The following is a 22,563-nucleotide window of genomic DNA, read 5'->3' as shown; positions in this document are numbered from 1 at the left end:
AAGAATCACCAATAACTATCATTCAAGTTACACCCCAGTCTTAGGAATTTGTTCAAATCTTTCACCTCAATTAGGAGCAACAGTAATAGTGATGCTAGTCTTAGCAGAACTGGAAATCTGCTAATACCAGATCCAGTTCTGAGACAGCAGCCCATCAGGAAATATCATCAGGGCTCCAGCCGGACCACACCAGGGTACGTGGTTCTCTGTGGGTCTGAGTAGCTCCCGTATTACTGAAAAGTACCAAGGGAGGGATTATGCAGATGAGGGCACTGCGGTCCACACAGTGGGCAGGAAACCAAGCATCATAATGAGAGACTACAGAAGAGCTTTTCCTTCTGTACGGGACGTACAGACAGGGAACAGGGGAGAAATGGTTATGAGAAATTACAGGGTGGTTTCAGAGAGCTTAGGAGAACCAGACCGTCTGGCATCTAGATATTAAATAAGTTAAGGCCATAGACTTATCTATAGTGCTCTTGAGGTTGTTAGTGTTGGCCCACATTTTACTACTCTTTTATAGCTTATATGAGACTTAATGTAATTCTTAGTTAAGTAGTAGTGAAGTTTCAACTGATGAAAGACTCAAATTTCTCAGATGTATATAAATAGAAACAATTGCCATACAATACCAGTGTATTGTAGAGCTGTACAACTAATGTAAAAAGGCATAAACTTGAAAAATGTAAGATTTGAGTTCAATCTTAAACTTTTTTTTATTTCAAACTTTGCTATCTTTGCAAAGAAACAAAAAAGAACAAAGCTTTCTCAAGAGGGGAAAAAAACAAATAAAAGGCAGGGACCTTAGGCAAGAGGTTTCCATTTGTTCTCCACTTATTCTCATTTTTGTACAAGAAAAGAGATAGTAAAAAGAGGAAACTGATGATGAATCTTTGATGATGAATCAAGTTCATTGAGATCTCTTTTGATTTCAAACTGTGTCATGACAAATCTTTCTTTGTAGGGGGAAAAAAATCAGAAGCAGGAACCTAAAACAAGTTTCCATTTGTTCTCCAATTAATTTCACTGCTGTTTAAGAGAAACTAATAATAAGAGAAAAAATAATAATTAATGTGAATGAAATGTTATTAATCAAACCAATAGCGCCCTGAAATGGTTTGTTTGTTTGTGTTTTTTTTTTTTTAATAAATTCTAATGCTAGCCTTATTGATTTATTTGTATAATTCTTTTTTAAAGAAATTCTGTCTCGTGTATTTCATTAATTAAACCAGACTTTTGTTTTGACAGGTTGCCATGACGACCTTTAAGTTCCTGTGTTTACAGTATACGATAGCTTTACTCAGCTGAAATCGTACCGTGAAATATAGTATTATACAATAAATTACATTTTTATGACTGGAATCAAACTATTTTGAATAAAAAGTAATTAAAATTTAACTGCAATATCCATTTCCTCCAGTTGAGTGTCGTGAAAAGCCAAGTATATTATTAAAATGTTCAATGCGTAAATCAATGACATTCACTCACCATTTAGTTTAAAGTGCAAAGTTAAAACTGTTTATCTGATAAGAAAGCAATAAAGTAAGACAGACTAGCTTTGAGGGGCTTCCCAACCTCATTTATTTTGAGCAGTGTGGTTGGATATATGATTATGCATGTGCTTGTTCACATACTCAACTAAGAATGCGAATGCCAAACAAACAAGTCCAATCATCTGCTGACGAGTTGACCTGAAACACATCCAACAACCGCTGTCCAAAATCAGGCAGGAATTCTACAAGGAGAACATCTGATTAGCACCGGTGCGAATGCTTGTGGCTCACTGAGTCACGGCGGTCATAGCGTGTTCAAGTGCTCTAGGAATAATCCTATCAATCTACGTCAAAATCTCGGCAGGCCTGTGAAAGCCAGAACAGCTGGCGAGGTCTCAAGCAGCTAAACAGAGCACATGATGGGCATCGCTCAGGCCACAGAGGTTAAAGCGCTCGGTACAATAAGCTCTTCTGTGGCGAATAAATGAAAGCCACTTCAGGGTCTGAGGACCGTGGTGAAAGGGCACAGCTGCTAAATGCAGCTTTATAAAAGACCAGAGTTACAGGCATGATTAATGATGAAGCTCTCCACAAGGACAAGCCACCTTCAATCCGATGGACATGCTTTGCAAGGTTTCATTCTGAGCTCTTCTTCAATTTTATGAGGAAATTTTGGTCTCTCAAGGTAATCGTGTACTTAGAAGTGATTTTGGAGTCACATAAAATGACACATTGAGCCTCTGTGCTCATGTTGGTGAAGGTTTTTGATACAAACCAATGCCATCCTTTGTTGTCCTACTGATATATGAATTAAAGAAGACAAAAAGGACAAAGAGTGGAAGTTGAAGTGCATTTGAAGTTTAAAAGAGAAACTTTATGTAATGTTTGCATTTACACTGCTGTTCAAAAATCTGTGGTCAGATTTTTTTGTTGGTCAATAAAAGAATATTTTTCAGAAAGAACACATTACAATTATCAAAAGTGAAAGAATCCTAGCCAAAAAAAAAGAAATCATAATTTCCACAAAAATATTAAGCCACACAAGTGTTCGTACCTTTATATAACTAAAAATCACCGCATTAGAATGATTTCTGAAGACTGCAGTAATGATGCTGAAAATCAGCAAAATATATTCAAATAGAAAGTTATTATTTTAAATTGTAACAACATTTTGCAAAATTACTGTTTTCACTGTGTATAATTTTTTTTATCAAATATGATGCAACCTTGGTGAGCATTGGTTCTTAAAAATTACTTAAAAAAACGGTAGTGTTAATAATTATTTCCTCCATAAAGAATACTCATACAGAGACATTCATTCCGAAAATGATGTCTGTGATCCAGGGTACATTCCTTCAAGGTCACGGTTCTTCAAATTCAATACCTGTTTAAAAAAAAAGCCTTTCAACACTGAGCTTCCTCCAGCCTTACAGCCACTGCCATCATTAGCAAAGTGCCAACATGACAATAGCAGGGGAATTCTTCTAGATTTATTAAGAGTGTGACAGAACCTCTGCTAATTCACCAGAGCTCCAGGCTTTGAAGCGGCATTATTCCACCGCATGTTCATGTCTGAATCGCATCCATCTTCAACCACCGCCACACTTTGTTGTGGGCAAAAGAGTTGACGTTTCATTCTGAAAGAATCTCTACTTGTTGATACATTCTTGGACTTATTAGCATGTGTGAGAGACAAAAAGGGAGAAAGTGAAAGAAATATGGCTTATGTTGTAAGCACTAACCTCACTCACCCTGAAATGATTCATTAAATGTTATAATGGCTTTCTGTGGCAGTTAGAAAGAGATCTGTCGGAGTAGTTCATTTACAATTGAAGGATAATTTGAGTGTGATTTTTCAGCTGAAAGCTTTGGTCACAGTTCACCAGCCATCTGATCCAGAGTCAGGCAAGCTGAACAAACAGCGAGAGCCTATCTGCCTTTTCCAGGCTCACAAACAAACATTCACATGTGCACACTTTTATACACGCTTACATGCACAAACATGTGCAACTATACAGATTTCACTGACACCACAGTACGACAGCACAATTTGCATCCCTTCTAGAGCAATTAAACCTGAGAAAAGACCCAAAACAGCACCTTTTATCGACATAACAGGAAATAACGTCTCAAAGCTCAATCTCCTTACTTGCTGATCTTGGCTGAAGGAGAATGACGCTGTTAAATGGAATTGCCATCTTTAACCTGAGGGGACTGAGGGAAAGAGTGGGCGTAATTCCTACTGAAAGATTTACTTTGTAAAGAATTCACTGTATATCAACACTATAAATGCTTTATGCTCTCGGGCAGTGAATGATGAAAGGCGTTTGTGGGCGATCAGGAAAGCCCAGACTGATTTATAAAACAAATTATATAAATTATGATTAACAATTTCATCGACATTAAACCTAAAATTTACAGCTTTAAAAATTATTATTTCATAAAACCTTTCAGCGACACAATAAAACTAGTCAAAAGACAAATACGAGTGATGTGGATGTGCAGAACTTCTGAAGGAGTTATATGTGGGATTGCGGTCTACTCAAAAGTATTTAATAGCCCATGATCACCTGATTTTGATGACCTTAAAGTGCATTTATACCACAGTTGGTGTGTGAATGAGTGTGTGAATGGGTGAATGTGAGGCAAATTGTAAAGCGCTTTTGATGGCCATGTGGTCTGTTGAAAGCGCTATATAAATGCAGTCCATTTACCATTTATAAGAGTTATAAATGATATAAGAGTTATAAATGATCTCAAATTCCCATTTAAACCTGATGCTGCAGAAGCTGCAACTTAGTACTTTACTGTTCATGTAATGTTGTACTGCTTTACAATGCAGCTTAAAAATGAAATATAATATTTACCTGCCAGGCTCAACTGAAGTTATGCGCTCTTGTGTTTTTTCAGTCTTTATATTGTGTCGAAGCTCTGAAAAAATCTTTAACATGCAAGCTTATTGTCATAAAATATTTTTTTTTGGCCACTATAATATATATATAGCCTATTTTTCAGTCTTAATAATATATTTTATAATATAAATACTGGCATTTTTTCAATAAATAAATGTGACTTAAATTAAAAAAAAAATACATCCATTTTCTAATACAAAAATAAAATAAAATCCAAAGTTATTATTGCATATAACTTTTCAGCGACACAATAAAAACTAAATGCTAAAATATTTTGAAAAATGAACACTCTTCTATTCCATGGAAATTTGAGGAGCTTTTGTGGGATTGCAGCCTACTCGAAAGTATTTACTATCCCATGACGTGATTATAGACCTATAAGCGTATTTCTAAGAGTTATGAATGATTTGCAGTTCCTGGGTAAACCTGATGTTGCTGAGGTTGTACTTGACTGTCTATAATGCAGCCTAAAAATTAAATATGAAGTTGACACGTCAGGCTTGATTAAAGTTATGCAGTATTGTGCTTTTTCACTCACCATATTATCTGTCAAAAATCTTTCAAATGCAAGCGTATTGTCTTGCAGCAAAAAACAATGATGTATTTTCAAAAGCCTCTTTTGTCGTCGCACTCTTTAAGCCCACCACATCGTCAAACCTGAACTTGTTTTTACTTGAGTCTTTGCTGAAGGGACTGTTGACTGGTGACAGCATAATTACAGGTCATAAAACAAATTGAAATATTTCATCAGAATGAGATGCATCTCATTAGAAAACATTAGAAAAAACGTGTTCCACATGGCTGTCAGTTTTTTTAGCTGACATGCAGGATGCAATATGATGTGATGTGATCCTTCAGGGTATGCAGATCTCTTTTAACCTGTGTATGATTACAAAACACACTTCTTCATATCCCTGGTTTCACACAATGACAGTATTATGTGTCTTTGACGGTTCCAGTATGAGTAATGGTCTTATCACAAAACAGATGTTAACTTCGGATCTACTGTACTTCACCACTCACCCACAGACCTCATGTTCACACAAAGTACACACAGAGCAATCACTGGCTAACAGAAATTACATCAATGCAAAATGAGTTAGATTATAAATATGTTATTGCTATATATTTTTTGCAGCTATTATTATTGTTTTTTATAATATATTGTGACACCTGATGTTAAATTTTATACCTGGAATAAATGTAAAGAAAATGTAACTAATTTGTAAGAAAGAAAATGTAACGATGTAATGAAAAATTGACATTTCATCATAAATAAAATAAAGATAATTTATGTGGCAACTGAAAGTATATATATATTTTTTTAATGTCTTAATATACATTATTTTTATTTATTTAATAAAGTAATGATAAATGTACAGTTTGTCCTAATACGAAAATGTAATATATCTAAAATAAATTTACATTTGTAATCTTTTTTTTCTGTTTTAATGTCTCAAAATAGCATTTGTGTGTGTGTGTGTGTGTGTGTGTGTGTGTGTGTGTGTGTGTGTGTGTGTGTGTGAGAGAGAGAGAGAGAGAGAGAGAGAGAGAGAGAGAGAGAATTCATATTCCTTCTATCTTTCCCTCGGCTTCTTACTATATTTTTGGTAAACACAGCTTTCAAAACAAAATCTGGAAGAACCGGTCATGGTCGCGATGGGGTCTATAATGCATTATGTCTGTTTAGCACGCTAAATCTGCTGAAACGCAAATCAAAAATGACACTGGCAACATTTTAGCTACTTTCATATGGCTGAAGAAAACAGATGAAAGAAGAGTGTCCTGATGGTCAACAGCCGTCACTAATGTGTCCAGTGATGCCCTGACACTGTGGAACTGATCTGATCTGGTCTGCATTTGAACATTACTGCCAACGGTCAAGACAGAGACAGAGAGAGAAGGAGGGAGGGAGAGAGAGAGAGAGAGAGAGAATGAATGAACCCGGAATAGACACTAATGAAAGATGTATATTTTATCCTAAGAGAAAAATAAATAAAATAAAATGTATAATACCTGGTACATAGTACAAAAAAGTACGTTAATTAATTATTTCCTCTAAACCAATCACTGCTAGAAACTACAGTGCAATTTAAATATTCACCTCCTGACCCATCATGCAAGCTCAGAAAAATATTAAATGTTAATGCAAATGCAAATTCATAATGTTTAGTGTCAGATTCTGATAACCTTCTTTCATTTATTTCTTAAATTGTCACAAAGTTATTTAAATCGGTCTCCAGTCGACAGCCACGTTTTCAATACTCAAGCCACTGCATTAGAAATGGGCCAAAACAAAAGCTTTATTTCCGGCTGTCTCTTGTTCTTGAACAGCACAAAAGAGAGACCACAGCAAAAAGTAACTTGCACACCTCCCATTGTTTGTCTTCGAATTTCCAATTAGCATGCTAATTAAAATCAGAGTGTCTGTGAAGCGTCTGTCTTCATCAGCGGCATTAAGAGCCGAACGGATGTGCCATTAATTTCCTTATATCTACACTATCTTACCACGCCAAAATAAGCTGTCCATCACAGCTCTCGTGAAACTGCCTTCCAAGCAGTTCGAAGTTCTTTGTGAAGATTTGATGGACCTTTCGTGTTCCTTTCAGGCACGTCTCGTGCTTCTGCAAAGCCACTGAGGTTTTTTTCACTCGCACACAAATATTCCCAATATGAAAAAGCTTCCTCTTTGGAAATGTGTACTTCATGTCAATTTACACTTCATTATGACATCACAGAACGTGAAGAGACTCAAACCATCTGAAGTCTTTTCTACCATAAAGTTGAACATAAATGGCAGTCATGCCAGTCCTTTCCTTATTGTGGCAAATCGTTGCTCTGGCTGGTGCTCGTAAAAACGGCACCGCTCCATTTCTGAAACATATTTAGGCGTGTGCTCAGAATTATACAGTATATCATAATAAAAGGCCTAGTGTCCTGAAACCACACATCAGAGCATCTAATTATGCAAGACCGTCCAGTGATCTACGAGGAGTATGACAAGGGATTTCACATGATGACAGTCAGCATTGCTCACCAACAAATCATTAACAGTTACATTTTCAGAGACACAATGGTGGGATTCGTTCTCTAACAAGACATGACTTCTAGAAAAAGCTATGTTTCTGAAGCCTGGAGAGCTGTAACTCTTTTGAACACCTTCTGAGTCTCCAATGTCTTAGTTTTGACAAGCAGACTAACTATAGCATCATAATTACGTTTCAACGTACTTCACCTTTAAACCTGAAGTAAAAACTATACTGCTCCTAGTGTCAGAGATGTAGCATGTCAAGTAATGTTAATGCTGTGTTCACATCAAACGCGAATAGAGCGTCAAATTCGCGTCTACCACGTCTAGTTTGCCGCTTGAACATTTTGAGATCATTCACGCGTGAAATTAACTTCACAACAGACGCAAATTCGCGTCATGGGGGGGCTTCTGCCAGCTGAGTTCACGCAGCATTTTCAACCGGCATTTTTATTCAGATAATTTTCAAAATATTACTGTTTCCGTGTCATGAAATGTAGTTTTAAAAGTATTTCAGGCAAGAATGTAGTTGTTTTAAACTCAAATATGCGGTTTATTTATAAAGACAGCGTCTATTTAAAAAAATGTGTTTCGCCAATTTCGGAGATGAGCTCCATGCGATCAGCGGGAGCTCCGTGATCATGTATCCGCTGAGAGCAGCCTCACCTTGGCTAGACCTTCTGACATTTGCCGCTGGCTCTGATGTCTCTTTAGTGGTTCAAGATGAAATATAATTCGTTTGGGGTAAAACAAAACGTTTCTTATCTTTGGCCTTTATTCTATTAATCTATTAATATATTATATATATATAGGTCCTTTTAATTCCTGTCTCTATAGAAATGTGAACTTTTGTCATATAGCTCCGGTTGACTGCTCACTGACAACATCAGTCGTTCCTCCATGTTGAATAAGTGACTCCCCTACTGGCAGGCTCCTGATTGGTTAACGCGGTGGGAATTGACGGCAAAGTAAAAAATTTTCAACTCGGGCGGCAGATGCGAATTCGCGTCAAACACTTAAATGCACAAAAAGCACCATTCGTGCTTAACGCGTGTATCGCTCAATTCGCGTAATTTGCTTGTCAATTCACGTCATTTGCGCGAACTAGACACGCGAATGAGGTGAATTTGCGTCTTCCGCGCTAAACACCTCATTCGCGCCGCGAGACCTCCAGATGCGCGTAAACGCGCCTTTGCATTGACTTAACATTGAAATCATTCATGCCAGATGCTCTATTCGCGTCTATTTATTCGCCTGTATGGTCCACATTATGTCCAGTGTTTTTTTTCCCACTGATATTTTAATAAAAAAAAGAAAAGATTAACTAAAAAAAACTACATTTAATAAAATGAAAATAGAAAAAAAAAGGGAAATGTCAATTTCAAGTCTATACCAGGCTTATAACAGCTAACTGAAATTAAATTCAATATAAAAATAAAATAAAAATAAAATTAAATAAATAAAAACTTATTTCAGATAGTTTTAAGTTAGTTGAACTTGATGTACTATAGCTAAAAATTAAAAAAATTATAATAATAAAAACTATATGGACAGACACAAATACACGCACAAAACTACTAAAACATCTATAAAAATTATGAAAATATAAAATTAAAACTGATTCAGAATATTAATAAAAACTATAAGACTGTCTCAATTATACTAAAATAACATTGGTTTGCACCATGATCACAAAAACTTGTTTCTTAATTATATTTCTAAATTGCTTTAATAATTTTTTTATTATTATTATTTTATAATCAATATATTCATAACAAACACCTAAAAGCATTTAAAATGTTGACTTGACTACCCTTTTAGTATTTTACATATCAGGGATATTTATCTTAAAAAAAAATTACATTATTTTGTTACCACTTATTTGTGAATATATATATAATTATATATATATAATTGTCCAAAAGCAATTGTCTATAGTTGATGACAAAAAATCCCAACGTTAAAAAGGAGTTGTCATATGAAAATGCATCAACTTTCATAAGCCAGCCTTCACATTTTATGTAAAAAGATGACATGAAACTGATCAGTTAACAACATCTAAGAAACCTTTTAAAGCAGCAAAAAACAAAATCATGATGTACCAGTAACATACCTCCAACATGTGCTTAACAAAGCAGTCTCTGAGGAGCACTTCACCCCAAGAAAATGTGCCTAACTGAGTCGCAGTGTATTTTACAGCAGTGTACATGTGTGTACACTCAATATTTGTGTCCATATGTGGGCCAATATGAGGGTACCTAGGGACCGTAAAGGAAAGCAAAATCTCCTTCAAAGGACTCCCTGATCTGCTTTTAACTCCATAAGTTCTTTCCTGAGCAGACTTATGACCTTATGACCCCTATCAGATCCCAAGAGCCCCTGGCTGTCCCCCTTTTCTTATGTTCCGTCTCTTAGAGCCTTTAATTTATCGGCTGTCTCTCATCCTCTCATTCCACCTGTTTTTTCGCTCCTGCCCAAAAAAAGTTTCAATTCCTCCCTTGATTCACAACCCGTTAACTCCGAGGTCACATTCCACACGGTGGAAAGCGTGAGAGAGAGTCCAGCTATTAAAAACCACTCTGTATTTTATCAAAAAACTTTGACTTTTGAGTTGGATATATCAGTCCTTCACTGTTGATAACAACACGTCTATGCTGTCTACAACACACAATGCTAACATCTTTGATTTTCCCAGGGAATCTGATAAATTAAAAGTAATTTAATGGAAAAAAAACATTTAATTTCAATTGTCCAAAAGCGGAATTGGTTCCACAGATGTTGCGAGGCTCAGATACACCGCCCTTTGTCAGTAAGTCGCTCTGAGCTGTGACCTTGTGGAGCGTACAGTAATTGAGATTCACAGCTCATTGTTGGCTAATTAAAGACACCTCAAACCTCCTGGAGCCCAGAGAGAGAGAGAGATGGGGAGAGAAAGAGCAGCAGACGTGAACAGTGACCTCTAAATGAGAGATGGTGCATCTGGGTCCTTATTTTAATTAGCAGCTGGCCTATCGCACAAGTCTTTATTATTCTAATGCACACTGTCTATATTTAAGACAAAACAGCACACACACACCTGCTAAGCCACACTGACACCATCACATAAAGAATTACAAATTAAAATGTAGATCAATATGACAACTGTGCAAGGTTACATGTACAGGGGTGTTTCTTTAATTATGGGCAAAATAAATTTCTGTCCTCACTAAATACAACAAATATATATTTTTTCTTTGCTTTCTTCACATTTCTCGTATATCATATAAACAAAATACTATAATTTATTATTATTATTATTATTATTAAGTAATTATGATGAATTGTCATATTTTAAGATTAAAATTTTGAGAAAATTTCAATAAAATAAAATCTATACACAAAATACATCCCCAAAAAAGGGAAAAAGGAAGTTAGACACTCTTAATGTTAATTTCATATAACAAAAATAAATAAAAAAGTGAAAACCTATTACTTTGAATAAAAAAAGAAAAAAAAAAAACATTAAAATAAAAAATGTTGCTGTAAAGTACATAAAGTACACTACATTTCAAACATTTGGGGTCGGTAAGATCTTCTTATGCTTGCTTGCTTATGACTCTTAGGTTGAATTTAACTGATCTAAAATACAGTAAAATACAAATTGTATTATTACAATTTGATAAAAATAACAAAATTTGATTAAAATATAAATAATTTAATTAATCAATGTTATGCCAAAGCTGACTTGTTTTGTTTTTTATTTTTCAGGATTCTTTGATAAGCAGAAAGGGTCAAAAAGATTATTTTAATAAATTATTTGAAATATTATTCATCATTATATAAAGTGTCTTTGTAATGGTCACTTTCAATCAATTTAATATAATTTCTAAATAAATGTATTAATTTCTTTAAAATCAAATCTTACTGACCCCAAACATTTGTGTGTACTTTTCAAGCTAAAATGATATGCTTACTTTGCCTTTATTCTACAACACATAGAGACACACAGAAAATAAAAGCCAAAATGTGACAACATATAAACTGTGACCTTGTGAACCAAAAAGCTCAAGTATGTCATTAGTAAGCATAGTACCCATCACAATATAGCTCTCCAGTGAATAAGAACATGGACTTGACTGACATTCAAAAATGTATTTCAAGTTGATTTCACGAGTAGAAGTAGAAGCAGGTAGAAGTGAAAGTGTAAAAAAGTGTCTGCTTTCAGATTGTACACATTTAGAAACATTAGCAGTTTGAAGGACTTGGTAATGCAAGACATTATATAGGCAACCTTGAGAGAGCCAGTCGAATAGACGTACAGAAAAAAATTACGACAGCATCTGCCTTTATCCTCACTCTCTTTAGCAAACCCATTCCCTGAGCTTTCACAAACATAATCGTGTCCTTTTCTTCATTTGATGAGCTAATGTTGTTTTCCAGCATTACTGAAATGACACATTTATACAACAACCACCGAGGGAAATCCACCTCACTTTAGACAGAACACTCTAGCAGAAGGACCAAATATTCACTCTGTTGTCTCAACAAGACCTGACAGGATGTTTGTTTTATTTATCACATCCACTCAACTTTCCCAAAGCACCTCGTCCTCTGTTCGCTTTTTGTTTCTCCTTGTATAAAACCCAAGCTAGAATTGTGTTTGTTTGTGTTCATCTGGTTAACAATGCATTTGAGTTTACAGGTTATGACAGCGACCTGCACAGCTGCTGAGCATGGCTGACGTTATCGCTTTTAAAGGTAAGTTGTGGTCATGCATGTAATTGCAGCATAGAGCATGTGTGACTAAATGGACGTTTTATGAGCGAGCATCATTAGACCGCACATCAGATACCACTTCCTGAACACTGATAGGTAATGGAAGGATGCTCATTTTATTTTAAAAAGCTCTCAGCTGTAGTGTAGCCATTAGTAAAAGAGAATCAGCTTATAAAGTAGAAAACAACACTGTGGTAAATCAAAATGAAAATGTGCCGAGGATAGATCCCAGAGGAACACCACTGATAAATTTCACACATATGATGTTTTCTTCTGTTAAATCATACAGCATTTCATTTTCAGTTAGTAATTTTTATGCCACTGTAGTGTAAAATCTTTATTTGAAGGGTTGTAACAGTTATGAACATTCAGTGACCACTGAAGTTGGCCAGCCTACTCTTTCAACAGACACATTTATAATATACACATTTAGTTTTATATTATCACTGAAGTATTCTATTCCAAAATAAAAGTTTTGTTTACATAATATATGTGTATGCACTGTGTATATTTATTATGTATATATAAATACACACACTTCAGGAAAAAAATTATGTTTATATATTAAATATATTTATATATAATATAAATTATATGAATATAAATATATACATGTAAACAGTACACACACATATATTATGTAAACAAAAAATGTATTTTGGATGCGATTAATCAAGATTAATCATTGGACAATACTATTTAAAAGTACTTCATTCAAAGTTTGAAATGTGATTCATAGTTTCAACAGCTTGTTGAAGTCCATATGGAGAAAATGAATGGGAAAAACACTTTATCATGACCCATGTCACTTTACAAAGTTTTATCTCTAAACATGTTACATAATATTAAAGGGTTACTCCACTCCAAAATGAAAATTTTGTCATTAATCACTTACTCCCATGACATCCTTGTGGTGCGGAGGACACAGAGGAGCATATGCAGCACGGTGATATGGAGTGACACAGAGACCTTTGACAAAGGAATTATTGAATAAAGTCATTATTTTTGTGTTCTTCGCTTACAAAAAGTGTTCCCGTTGCTTCATATAACCCAGATTGTACATCTGATGGAAGATGGAGTATTCTGACAACGACTTTTCATACCTTTTCTGGACCTTGACACTGTTATTTACTTTGCAGTCTATGGGACAGTCTCAAGTCTCCAGGTTTACATCCAAAATATCTTAAATTGTGTTCCGAAGATGAATGGAGCATTTACAGGTTTGTAACTACATGGGTTTAATGACAATTTATGCTTTACATTTTCCAAATCTGAATCAACACAGGATAGTGGACACAAATAATGCATTTTGTAAAGTTCATGAAAACAAAAAACTATTTTTTTTAAATGTCTTGTTTAAATTTGGCTAACAGATGCTTGTTATTTTGCAGCATAAGGAAGAAAATCTCAAACGAAACCTCCTTGATCTTCTGGTCTGTTATAACAGCAAATGATACTCTAAGTGAACCAAATACAACTAAGTAAACCTGACGATAAAACTCCTCTGCTTATCTCCAGCGTGCACCTGTGAATGAACAAGCACCTGACTCTGCTTTCACACCATTATAGTTCACAGAGAGAAAAGGTCAAGAAACAGATGGTTGCAAGTGTGAAACCACATGGAACCCCAATGCTGAAACTCAACTCAAACCACATTGAGCTACAAAGACAGTAACCAGCACATGATTTATGAAGACCTGTATGCAAGCCAGTAACACTGACCAGAGAACATTTGGTCCATGCACGAATATATAACAGGACCAATATGTGTAATGCTGTTCAATGAGATGCTGAAATAACTGAATATTTATGCATGCAATAAGTTCAACTTTTAATATTAAAATGCCATCTGCTATGGCAGTGGTTCCCAATCCTGGTCCTGGAGAACCCCCATCACTGCACGTTTTTGGTGTCTTTCTTATCTGACACATACATTTGAGGTCTTGGAGTCTTCACTATTGAGCTGATGAGTTGAATCAGGTGTGTTTGAATAGGGAGACATCTAAAATGTGTAGTGTTGAAGGTTCTCCAGGAACAGGATTGGGAAACACTGTGCTAGGGTATCTATAGAAGAGGCTGAGAGTCAGATCAGCAATCACCAAACACACTTTTTGGCAGTCAATCAATGTCACCACAAAGAGTCTACTGACAATCCCAAGAGTTGATAAGAGTTCTGATGATAAGCAGGCCTTCTATCCCCTGCACTTGCATCTAAACATCACTAATGGACGTCTTAACTTAAGTGTGCATGCTTTTACTGGGCTCTCACACGCTGCTCATCACTGATCACTCACAAAAGCAGAAGGAGAATATAGACAACAAACTGCTCTGGTTCTGTACTGACGATCTGTCATAAAACATTCAGTGAGTGTAATACCTCATTTGTGAAGCTGAATACAGTCAGAGTAAATTGCCATTCACAACCCTTTTTTACTTGAATACATTTTTTAGTGAAACAGACATTTGTATACTTTTATTCAGCAAGGGCACATTAAATTGAGCAAAAGTGATGGAAAGGACATTTAGATTGTTACAAAAGATTTCTATTTAAAAAAAAAAAATCTTTTGAATGTTATCCTCTCCAAATAGTCCCTAAAAGTCCTTTAAATATATGTTTGAAAAATCAGTTTCTACAAAAATATTTAGCAGAACTGTTTCAACATAGCTAAAAATAAGAAATAATACTTGAGCATCAAATCAGGGTATTAGAATGATTTCTGAAGGATCAGGTGATCCTGAAGCCTGGATTAATGATGCTGAAAATTCAGATTTGCATCAATAGAATAAATTATGTTTTGAAATATATTAAAATAGAAAACAGTTATTTTAAGTCGTAATAATATTTAATAATATTATGGTTTTTACTGTGTTTTTGATCAAAGAAATGCAGGCATAAAAAGCTTATTTCAAAAGAATTAAAAAAAATCTTACCAAGCCCAAACCTTTGAAAAGGTAGTCTACATTTTGACACTACATTAAAAGAAAAAGAAAAAATCATTAAAAGAAAAAAAGGATAGTATAGTAGTAAGTAAATTTTGAATTTCAAAGACTGAAATAATATTTCCTTGAAAGAAGTACTCTAATAATTAGTTTTATACGCAACTTCAAAACATATTTTTTATAGTGTACTCTGCCAATGAAAATGAGTCAAATGGTTCACCACAGTTTTGAAATGTCATTCGTACAACTAAATTATAGGAACATCTGTGAAATCAATTTCAAATATATCTAACATTCATTCAGGGATATTAAAATGTTGCTAAACAAAAGACACTAAACCAAACCTATGATGGTAATGAACTGAAGAGATTCAACAGATCCAAAGAAAAGCATTGCACTGCAATAATAGTAAAGCAAAAAGACAACTCCTGCAAAAACAGGCCACAGGAACACTCCAAAATGTGACTCAAGACATTCTTATGTGCTGAAGAAGAAAAGGAAGTGATTGAGAGCAGGACGGTTACTTACGAGACCTGTCCCCTTTCCATCTCCACCCACCCTTTTTTCGTCCTGGCTTTTCCCCATCCCAGCCAAACCCGAGTGCCGTCCAGACCCCCAGCAGCAGAAGGGTGATAGGTAACAGCAGCCCTGCCCTCATGCCAGTACGTCTCCAGAGAGAAAGATCCACACGCAGCTTCACATCACATCACATCCAGCTGTATCTCCAGCCAAGACGCTCCTGAACCCTTCAGAGGAGTCGCTACAAACTGCACGCTGCTACTTTAACACCAGAAGATGATGACACAAGAAATCCCAGGTTCAGCAGCACAATATTGATCTTTTCATCCCACTCAGTCACTCCAGAATATTTACTACCACCCCAGCCGAGCGGCTCTCTAGACGCGCTCTAGCTCCAGCTGAAATCCAATTTGGACACAGGAGACGAGAGTTGTCACTGAACGGCATGGCCAGGTGTCACAGAGATATCGGCACACTGGTACTCCTCCGGTCTCATCTGAGGCACCAGGGAGAAGCTTCTGTTGATATGAGAACAGCAGATAAATCAAAAGTGGATGGCTGAGTCCTGCAGCCACGGCAACTGAGCGAGAGAGAGAGTGTGTGTATAAGAGAGAAAGTCAATTCAAGCTAACAAGTGGCAAACGTTCCATTAAGGCAGCTCTTGTCAGACGAGTTACAGCTTCTCTGATGTGAGAGAGGCTCATACAGTAATGCTCTTCACAGTCCTCCTGGGACCTCCTACTTCTGTGATTTTTTTATATGTATATTGTAATATATAAAAATATTTGCAATACTTACATTTTCTAACAACATCAAGTTTGGGGTCGGTATTATGTCTCTTACGCTCACCTAGGCTGCATTAAGGGATATTGTATTATATTATTACTATAAAGAACAACTGTTTTCTGTTTTAGCATATTTTGACTTTTAATTTATTTAATACTGATATGCAATATGATCCATAAAATAAATTAATAAATACAAATAAAACAAAAATGCAAGCAACATACAATACCATTTCAAGTTTGGGGTCAGTAAGGTTTTTTTTTTGTTGTTGTTGTTTTTATTTACCTTTTTTGCATTCAATTGATCAAATGTGATGGTAAGGACTTTCTGCAGTGTTAAAAGATTTATATTTGAAAAAAAATGCTGGTCTTTTAAACTTCATAAATTCCAAATAGCTTTGTAAATGGTTTCCATAAAACTACAAGGCAGCACAGTGGTTTCCAACATTGATAATGCTAAGAAATGAGCAGCAAATCAGCATGTTATAATGATTTCTGAAGGATCATGTGACACCAAAGACCATAGTAAAAAATGACAACAAGCTAAAGTTATTCTAAATTGCAATAATATTTCATAATATTACAGTTTCTTACTGTATTTTAACTAAATAAATGTAGCATTTGTGATCATAAGAGACTTCTTTCAAAATCTTGCCAACTCCAAATTTTCTGAATGGTAGTGTATATATTTTTGCAAGGATCTCATTATATTACACAAGGTCAGCATAACACTGTCTTTTGTATTCCCAGCATGCTCTCATGTAGCTGTCTGTGCAACTCAAGCATGTCTATCAAGCTCCACACAGGCATCAAACAGCACCGCCCACTGCCACAAACGACACACACCTGTCCATACACACCTGTTCACACACAAAACAGCACATACATGAGCTTTTACTTATAGTAATTTGAATTTTCCATGCACATTCATACATGCAGACATGAACACTTTAAATGAAAAAGTGCTTCTTCATCTTTGGTTCTGGGAACATCATTAATTAACCACTGGAGAACATTCTGCATACGTTCTTATAATTATTTTTTTTATAATAACTCTGCACACACAGAGAGTAACCAAACATGAATCATATACTTACATCAGGGGAATGCTCTGTGCTTCTGGATAAACACTACACCACATGATTACATCTGCTTGATGAAGTGTGATAAAAGCTGAATTTCAGCTTGTTCTTTTGATCAAGTGAAATGACTGGAGATGGACATCAACACCTTCAAATGCCTTTTAGATCCTTTAGACGGTGCTGGATGATGCTCTAAGCCCTTTCTTCGTTTATTGATAGCTTGAAAATATGTGGAAAAAGTAAATGAGCTTACATTAGCGGCTGATGAAGCCCTGCTTTGATGAAACTTTAATGATTGTTCCTACCATGTTATTACTTTTATGAGGAAGCCAAGGACCCTGCGGCCTGCTTTGATACCATAGATGCCACATTACCATTATAATGCCATTTGCAAGTAATACAGCAACTCTGACAACAGACCTGTCTATGAGGAGGACGAAAAGAGCAACCGTAACGTGTTTGTTAAAATGGTCAACAGAGAATAAAACAGCATAACAATTTATGTACACAATACAGGAATATTTCATAACAATAATATATATAGCTAGACTTGGCCAAAAACCATTTAAACAGGATAAGATATCTATAATATAAGGATTTACAATTGAAGGAAATTAGACGTCTCTTTAAACAAGGTGATCTGAATAGAATGAATTAATCAACTGAATTATGAGCGTGAAACTGTTCAGTGTTTTTTGGCAGGATGTCACCTATTTGAAATGTAAAGTGTGTCTTGTAAGGCTGGAAGCATTAAGTGAAACAGCAGCGGGCCGTGGCCTCCATACAAAAGCCAATGAGTTATTCTTCAGTTGACCTTGTCCACAATTGTGATTTAGAGATGCTCAGTTGCCAACACACACACACACACACACAAGGAGCGAATGGAAATCCAGTGTCTCCTCCCTCCTTCAATCTCTTCCTCTGTTCGCGCCTCCTTTTACAATCCATCACCTGAGCTGTAAAGAAAATATATGAGGCTTCACCAAGTGTATATTGACCTACACTCTGTGACCTTATTACAGATAATAGTTTTAACAACAGAACCAAAAATTGAAATATACACAATTACATACATAAAATAGTGCAATTATATTTTTAGTTTTTAGTTTCGCTTTTACTGTTGTAATCATAATCAATTTGTGTTCGCTATATTCTCTAAATCATCCTCCATTTTTTAACTAACAAATGGCATCATGCTGCAAGAAGTGACATCATTTCTGGTTGCAAAATTAACAGCATCAGTGAGTATTAGCAATGGATTTAATGAATTCTCCAGTATTTTAAGGTCTTACAGTATTTGATATGAATCATATCTACAAAATGTTTCAGAAATTTGTACGACATTATAAAAAATTCTAAAGGGGGTTAAAAAGGCTGCTCAGAATAAAATGAACAACAAGTAATATTGTAAAATAGTGATATAATTAAGCACAAATGTTTCCTATTTGAATATATTTTAAAATTTTTAATTTTTTCCTGCGAAGCAAAGTTGAATTTTCAGCATCATTATTCTAATTTCCAGTGTCACATGATCCTTTAGAAATCATTATAAAATGTTAAATCATGTTCTGAATGCTGAAAAAAATGTTCTATCCTGTTTAGAAATTTGAATGATATAACATAAAAAAAAAAAAAACCTAAAGAAAAAATTAAACCAGCAAACTTAACTTTAGGAGGACATGGTTGGCTAAAAAAGTGCAATATAACAACAAACTTTTTTTTACAGTTTATGCATAAACTATGCTTATTCTTTCTTTCATCTGCAAATATGAAAACAAACAAATTTTAGAGCTCTAGAGGATTCTCTAATTAAAAAACAAAAACAAACAAAGCTGATATTACATCATTCTAAAAGTCGTAAAAGTGTGGAAACTGTAAAGTCTGGGAACTGTTATTAAGGATTGTTTAAGAAGAAAGGGCCGGCCATCACAACCGATATGCCCCAGGGAGCCCATGTTACACCAGCTCTCTCCCTCCAATCAATCAGCTGCATCCCTCCCTCAGAGCGGCTGAAACAGACCCAGAGAGTCCGAATCAATTAACAGCTGATGTGTGTGGGCTGAAGGTTAATGCATGCAAGACCAGGCAAACAGCAGCCATTACTCATGAGGTGAGCACTGTAATCATGAGGCTTGTTAGCTTACCAGGAGCTGTTTTATAGTTTACCCTACACAAAGCCTTTCTTCTTCATTTAGAGACAAAGAGAAGGGTCACCTTTTTCTTTTCTTACAATCTGTAAAAGTAGTGGGTAAGAACTTGATGACCTGGACTCCAGAGTTCAAGAGTTAGAGAGGAAGAATTGTATAAACTTGTTAAATCATCTAAACCAACAACGTGTATGTTAGACCCTATACCATCTAAGCTCCTGAAAGAGGTGCTTCCAGAAGTCATAGATCCTCTTCTGACTATTATTAATTCCTCATTGTCATTAGGACATGTCCCCAAAACCTTCAGACTGGCTGTTTTTAAGCCTCTCATCAAAAAACCACAACTTGACCCCAAAGAACTAGTTAATTATAGACCAATCTCGAATCTCCCTTTTCTGTCCAAGATACTAGAAAAGGTGGTATCCACACAATTATATTCCTTCTTAGAGAAAAATGGTATATGTGAGGATTTCCAGTCAGGATTTAGACCGTATCATAGTACTGAGACTGCTCTCCTTAGAGTTACAAATGATCTGCTCTTATCATCTGATCGTGGGTGTATCTCTCTATTAGTTTTATTGGATCTTAGTGCTGCGTTTGACACAATTGACCACAACATTCTTTTGCATAGACTTGAATACTTTGTTGGCATCAGTGGAAGTGCATTAGCATGGTTTAAATCGTACTTATATGACCGCCATCAGTTCGTAGCAGTGAATGAAGATGTATCCTATCGATCACAAGTGCAGTATGGAGTACCTCAAGGCTCAGTACTAGGGCCGCTACTCTTCACGCTTTATATGTTACCCTCGGGAGATATCATCAGGAAACATGGTGTTAGCTTTCACTGTTATGCTGATGATACTCAGCTCTATATTTCTTCGCAGCCCGGTGAAACACACCAATTTGAAAAACTAATGGATTGCATAGTCGATATAAAAAACTGGATGACGAGTAATTTCTTACTGCTAAATTCTGAAAAAACAGAGGTGTTAATTATAGGACCTAAAAACTCTGCTTGTAATAACCTAGAACACTGTCTAAGACTTGATGGTTGCTCTGTCAATTCTTCGTCATCAGTTAGGAACCTAGGTGTGCTATTTGATCGCAATCTTTCCTTAGAAAGCCACGTTTCTAGCATTTGTAAAACTGCATTTTTCCATCTCAAAAATATATCTAAATTACGGCCTATGCTCTCAATGTCAAATGCAGAAATGTTAATCCATGCATTTATGACCTCAAGGTTAGATTATTGTAATGCTTTATTGGGTGGTTGTTCTGCACGCTTAGTAAACAAACTACAGCTAGTCCAAAATGCAGCAGCAAGAGTTCTTACTAGAACCAGGAAGTATGACCCTATTAGCCCGGTCCTGTCAACACTGCACTGGCTCCCTATCAAGCATCGCATAGATTTTAAAATATTGCTTATTACTTATAAAGCCCTGAATGGTTTAGCACCTCAGTATTTGAATGAGCTCCTTTTACATTATAATCCTCTACCTCCGCTACGTTCTCAAAACTCAGGCAATTTGATAATACCTAGAATATCAAAATCAACTGCAGGCGGCAGATCCTTTTCCTATTTGGCGCCCCAAACTCTGGAATAACCTACCTAACATTGTTCGGGAGGCAGACACACTCTTGCAGTTTAAATCTAGATTAAAGACCCATCTCTTTAACCTGGCATACACATAACATACTAATATGCTTTTATTATCCAAATCCGTTAAAGGATTTTTAGGCTGCATTAATTAGGTAAACCGGAACCGGAAACACTTCCCATAACAACCTATGTACTTGCTACATCATTAGAAGAATGTCATCTACGCTAATATTTGTCTGTTTCTCTCTTGTTCCGAGGTCACCGTGGCCACCAGATCCAGTCTGTGTCCAGATCAGAGGGTCACTGCAGTCACCCGGGTCCAGTACGTATCAAGACCAGATGGTGGATCAGCACCTAGAAAGGACCTCTACATCCCTGAAAGACAGTGGAGACCAGGACAACTAGAGCCCCAGATACAGATCCCCTGTAAAGACCTTGTCTCAGAGGAGCACCAGGACAAGACCACAGGAAACAGATGATTCTTCTGCACAATCTGACTTTGCTGCAGCCTGGAATTGAACTACTGGTTTCGTCTGGTCAGAGGAGAACTGGCCCCCCAACTGAGCCTGGTTTCTCCCAAGGTTTTTTTCTCCATTCTGTCACCGATGGAGTTTCGGTTCCTTGCCGCTGTCGCCTCTGGCTTGCTTAGTTGGGGTCACTTCATCTACAGCGATATCGTTGACTTGATTGCAAATAAATGCACAGACACTATTTAACTGAACAGAGATGACATAACTGAATCCAATGATGAATTGCCTTTAACTATCATTTTTGCATTATTGACACTGTTTTCCTAATGAATGTTGTTCAGTTGCTTTGACGCAATGTATTTTGTTTAAAGCGCTATATAAATAAAGGTGACATTGACATTGACATTGACAGTTAATTCCTGTTTCCAGAAAAACTGTTGGGGACAGACAATGTTTTTCATTAAAAAAAGAAACTTTTGCTTTGTGCAAATTAGCAATCTTTTGCTGCCACAAGGAAATAAGGGAAATGTAATTTGGTCACCCAAGCTTGTCAACCCCTAAACAAGTTATATAACATGCATTATTACTGTAATTCATCAACAAAGGTTTAAAAAAAACTTATACAGTCAACATTCACAATTACAACTAACTGGCTGGTTAGTATATGCCATAACTACTTAAATATGCCGGACCTCCCTCACCCATAAACAAGTATCGCTCTTTCAGAGGTTTGAAAATAGATTGTGAAACTTGGCATGTTTGAGTCTGATGATTCACCCCGAATGAAGTGATGAGGCAGAAGAAGTGTAAAACTCTTCCTCTCCTGCTG

The 22,563-nt window shown here is 35.9% G+C and overlaps 1 protein-coding gene across 7 annotated transcripts in view; it reads right to left on the bottom strand.

Annotated features, from left to right (window-relative positions):
• LOC132107755 (roundabout homolog 1-like) overlaps positions 1–22,563 on the bottom strand; it is a 281,293-nt gene that overhangs the window by 187,945 nt on the left and 70,785 nt on the right. Inside the window, exon 1 of one of the 7 annotated variants that reach the window (XM_059513936.1) lies at positions 15,687–15,837. The exons of the other annotated variants lie outside the window; for them this stretch is intronic. Within the exon in view, the coding sequence (XP_059369919.1) occupies positions 15,687–15,786 (100 nt within the window). The 5' untranslated portion in view covers positions 15,787–15,837. Of the gene's footprint in view, positions 1–15,686; positions 15,838–22,563 lie in introns of those variants that run through there. 7 annotated transcript variants of the gene reach the window in all.

Source organism: Carassius carassius, chromosome 28, assembly GCF_963082965.1.
Source record: "Carassius carassius chromosome 28, fCarCar2.1, whole genome shotgun sequence".
Classification (NCBI taxonomy): Eukaryota; Metazoa; Chordata; class Actinopteri; order Cypriniformes; family Cyprinidae; genus Carassius; species Carassius carassius.
This window is presented reverse-complemented; position numbering and strand designations above follow the sequence as displayed.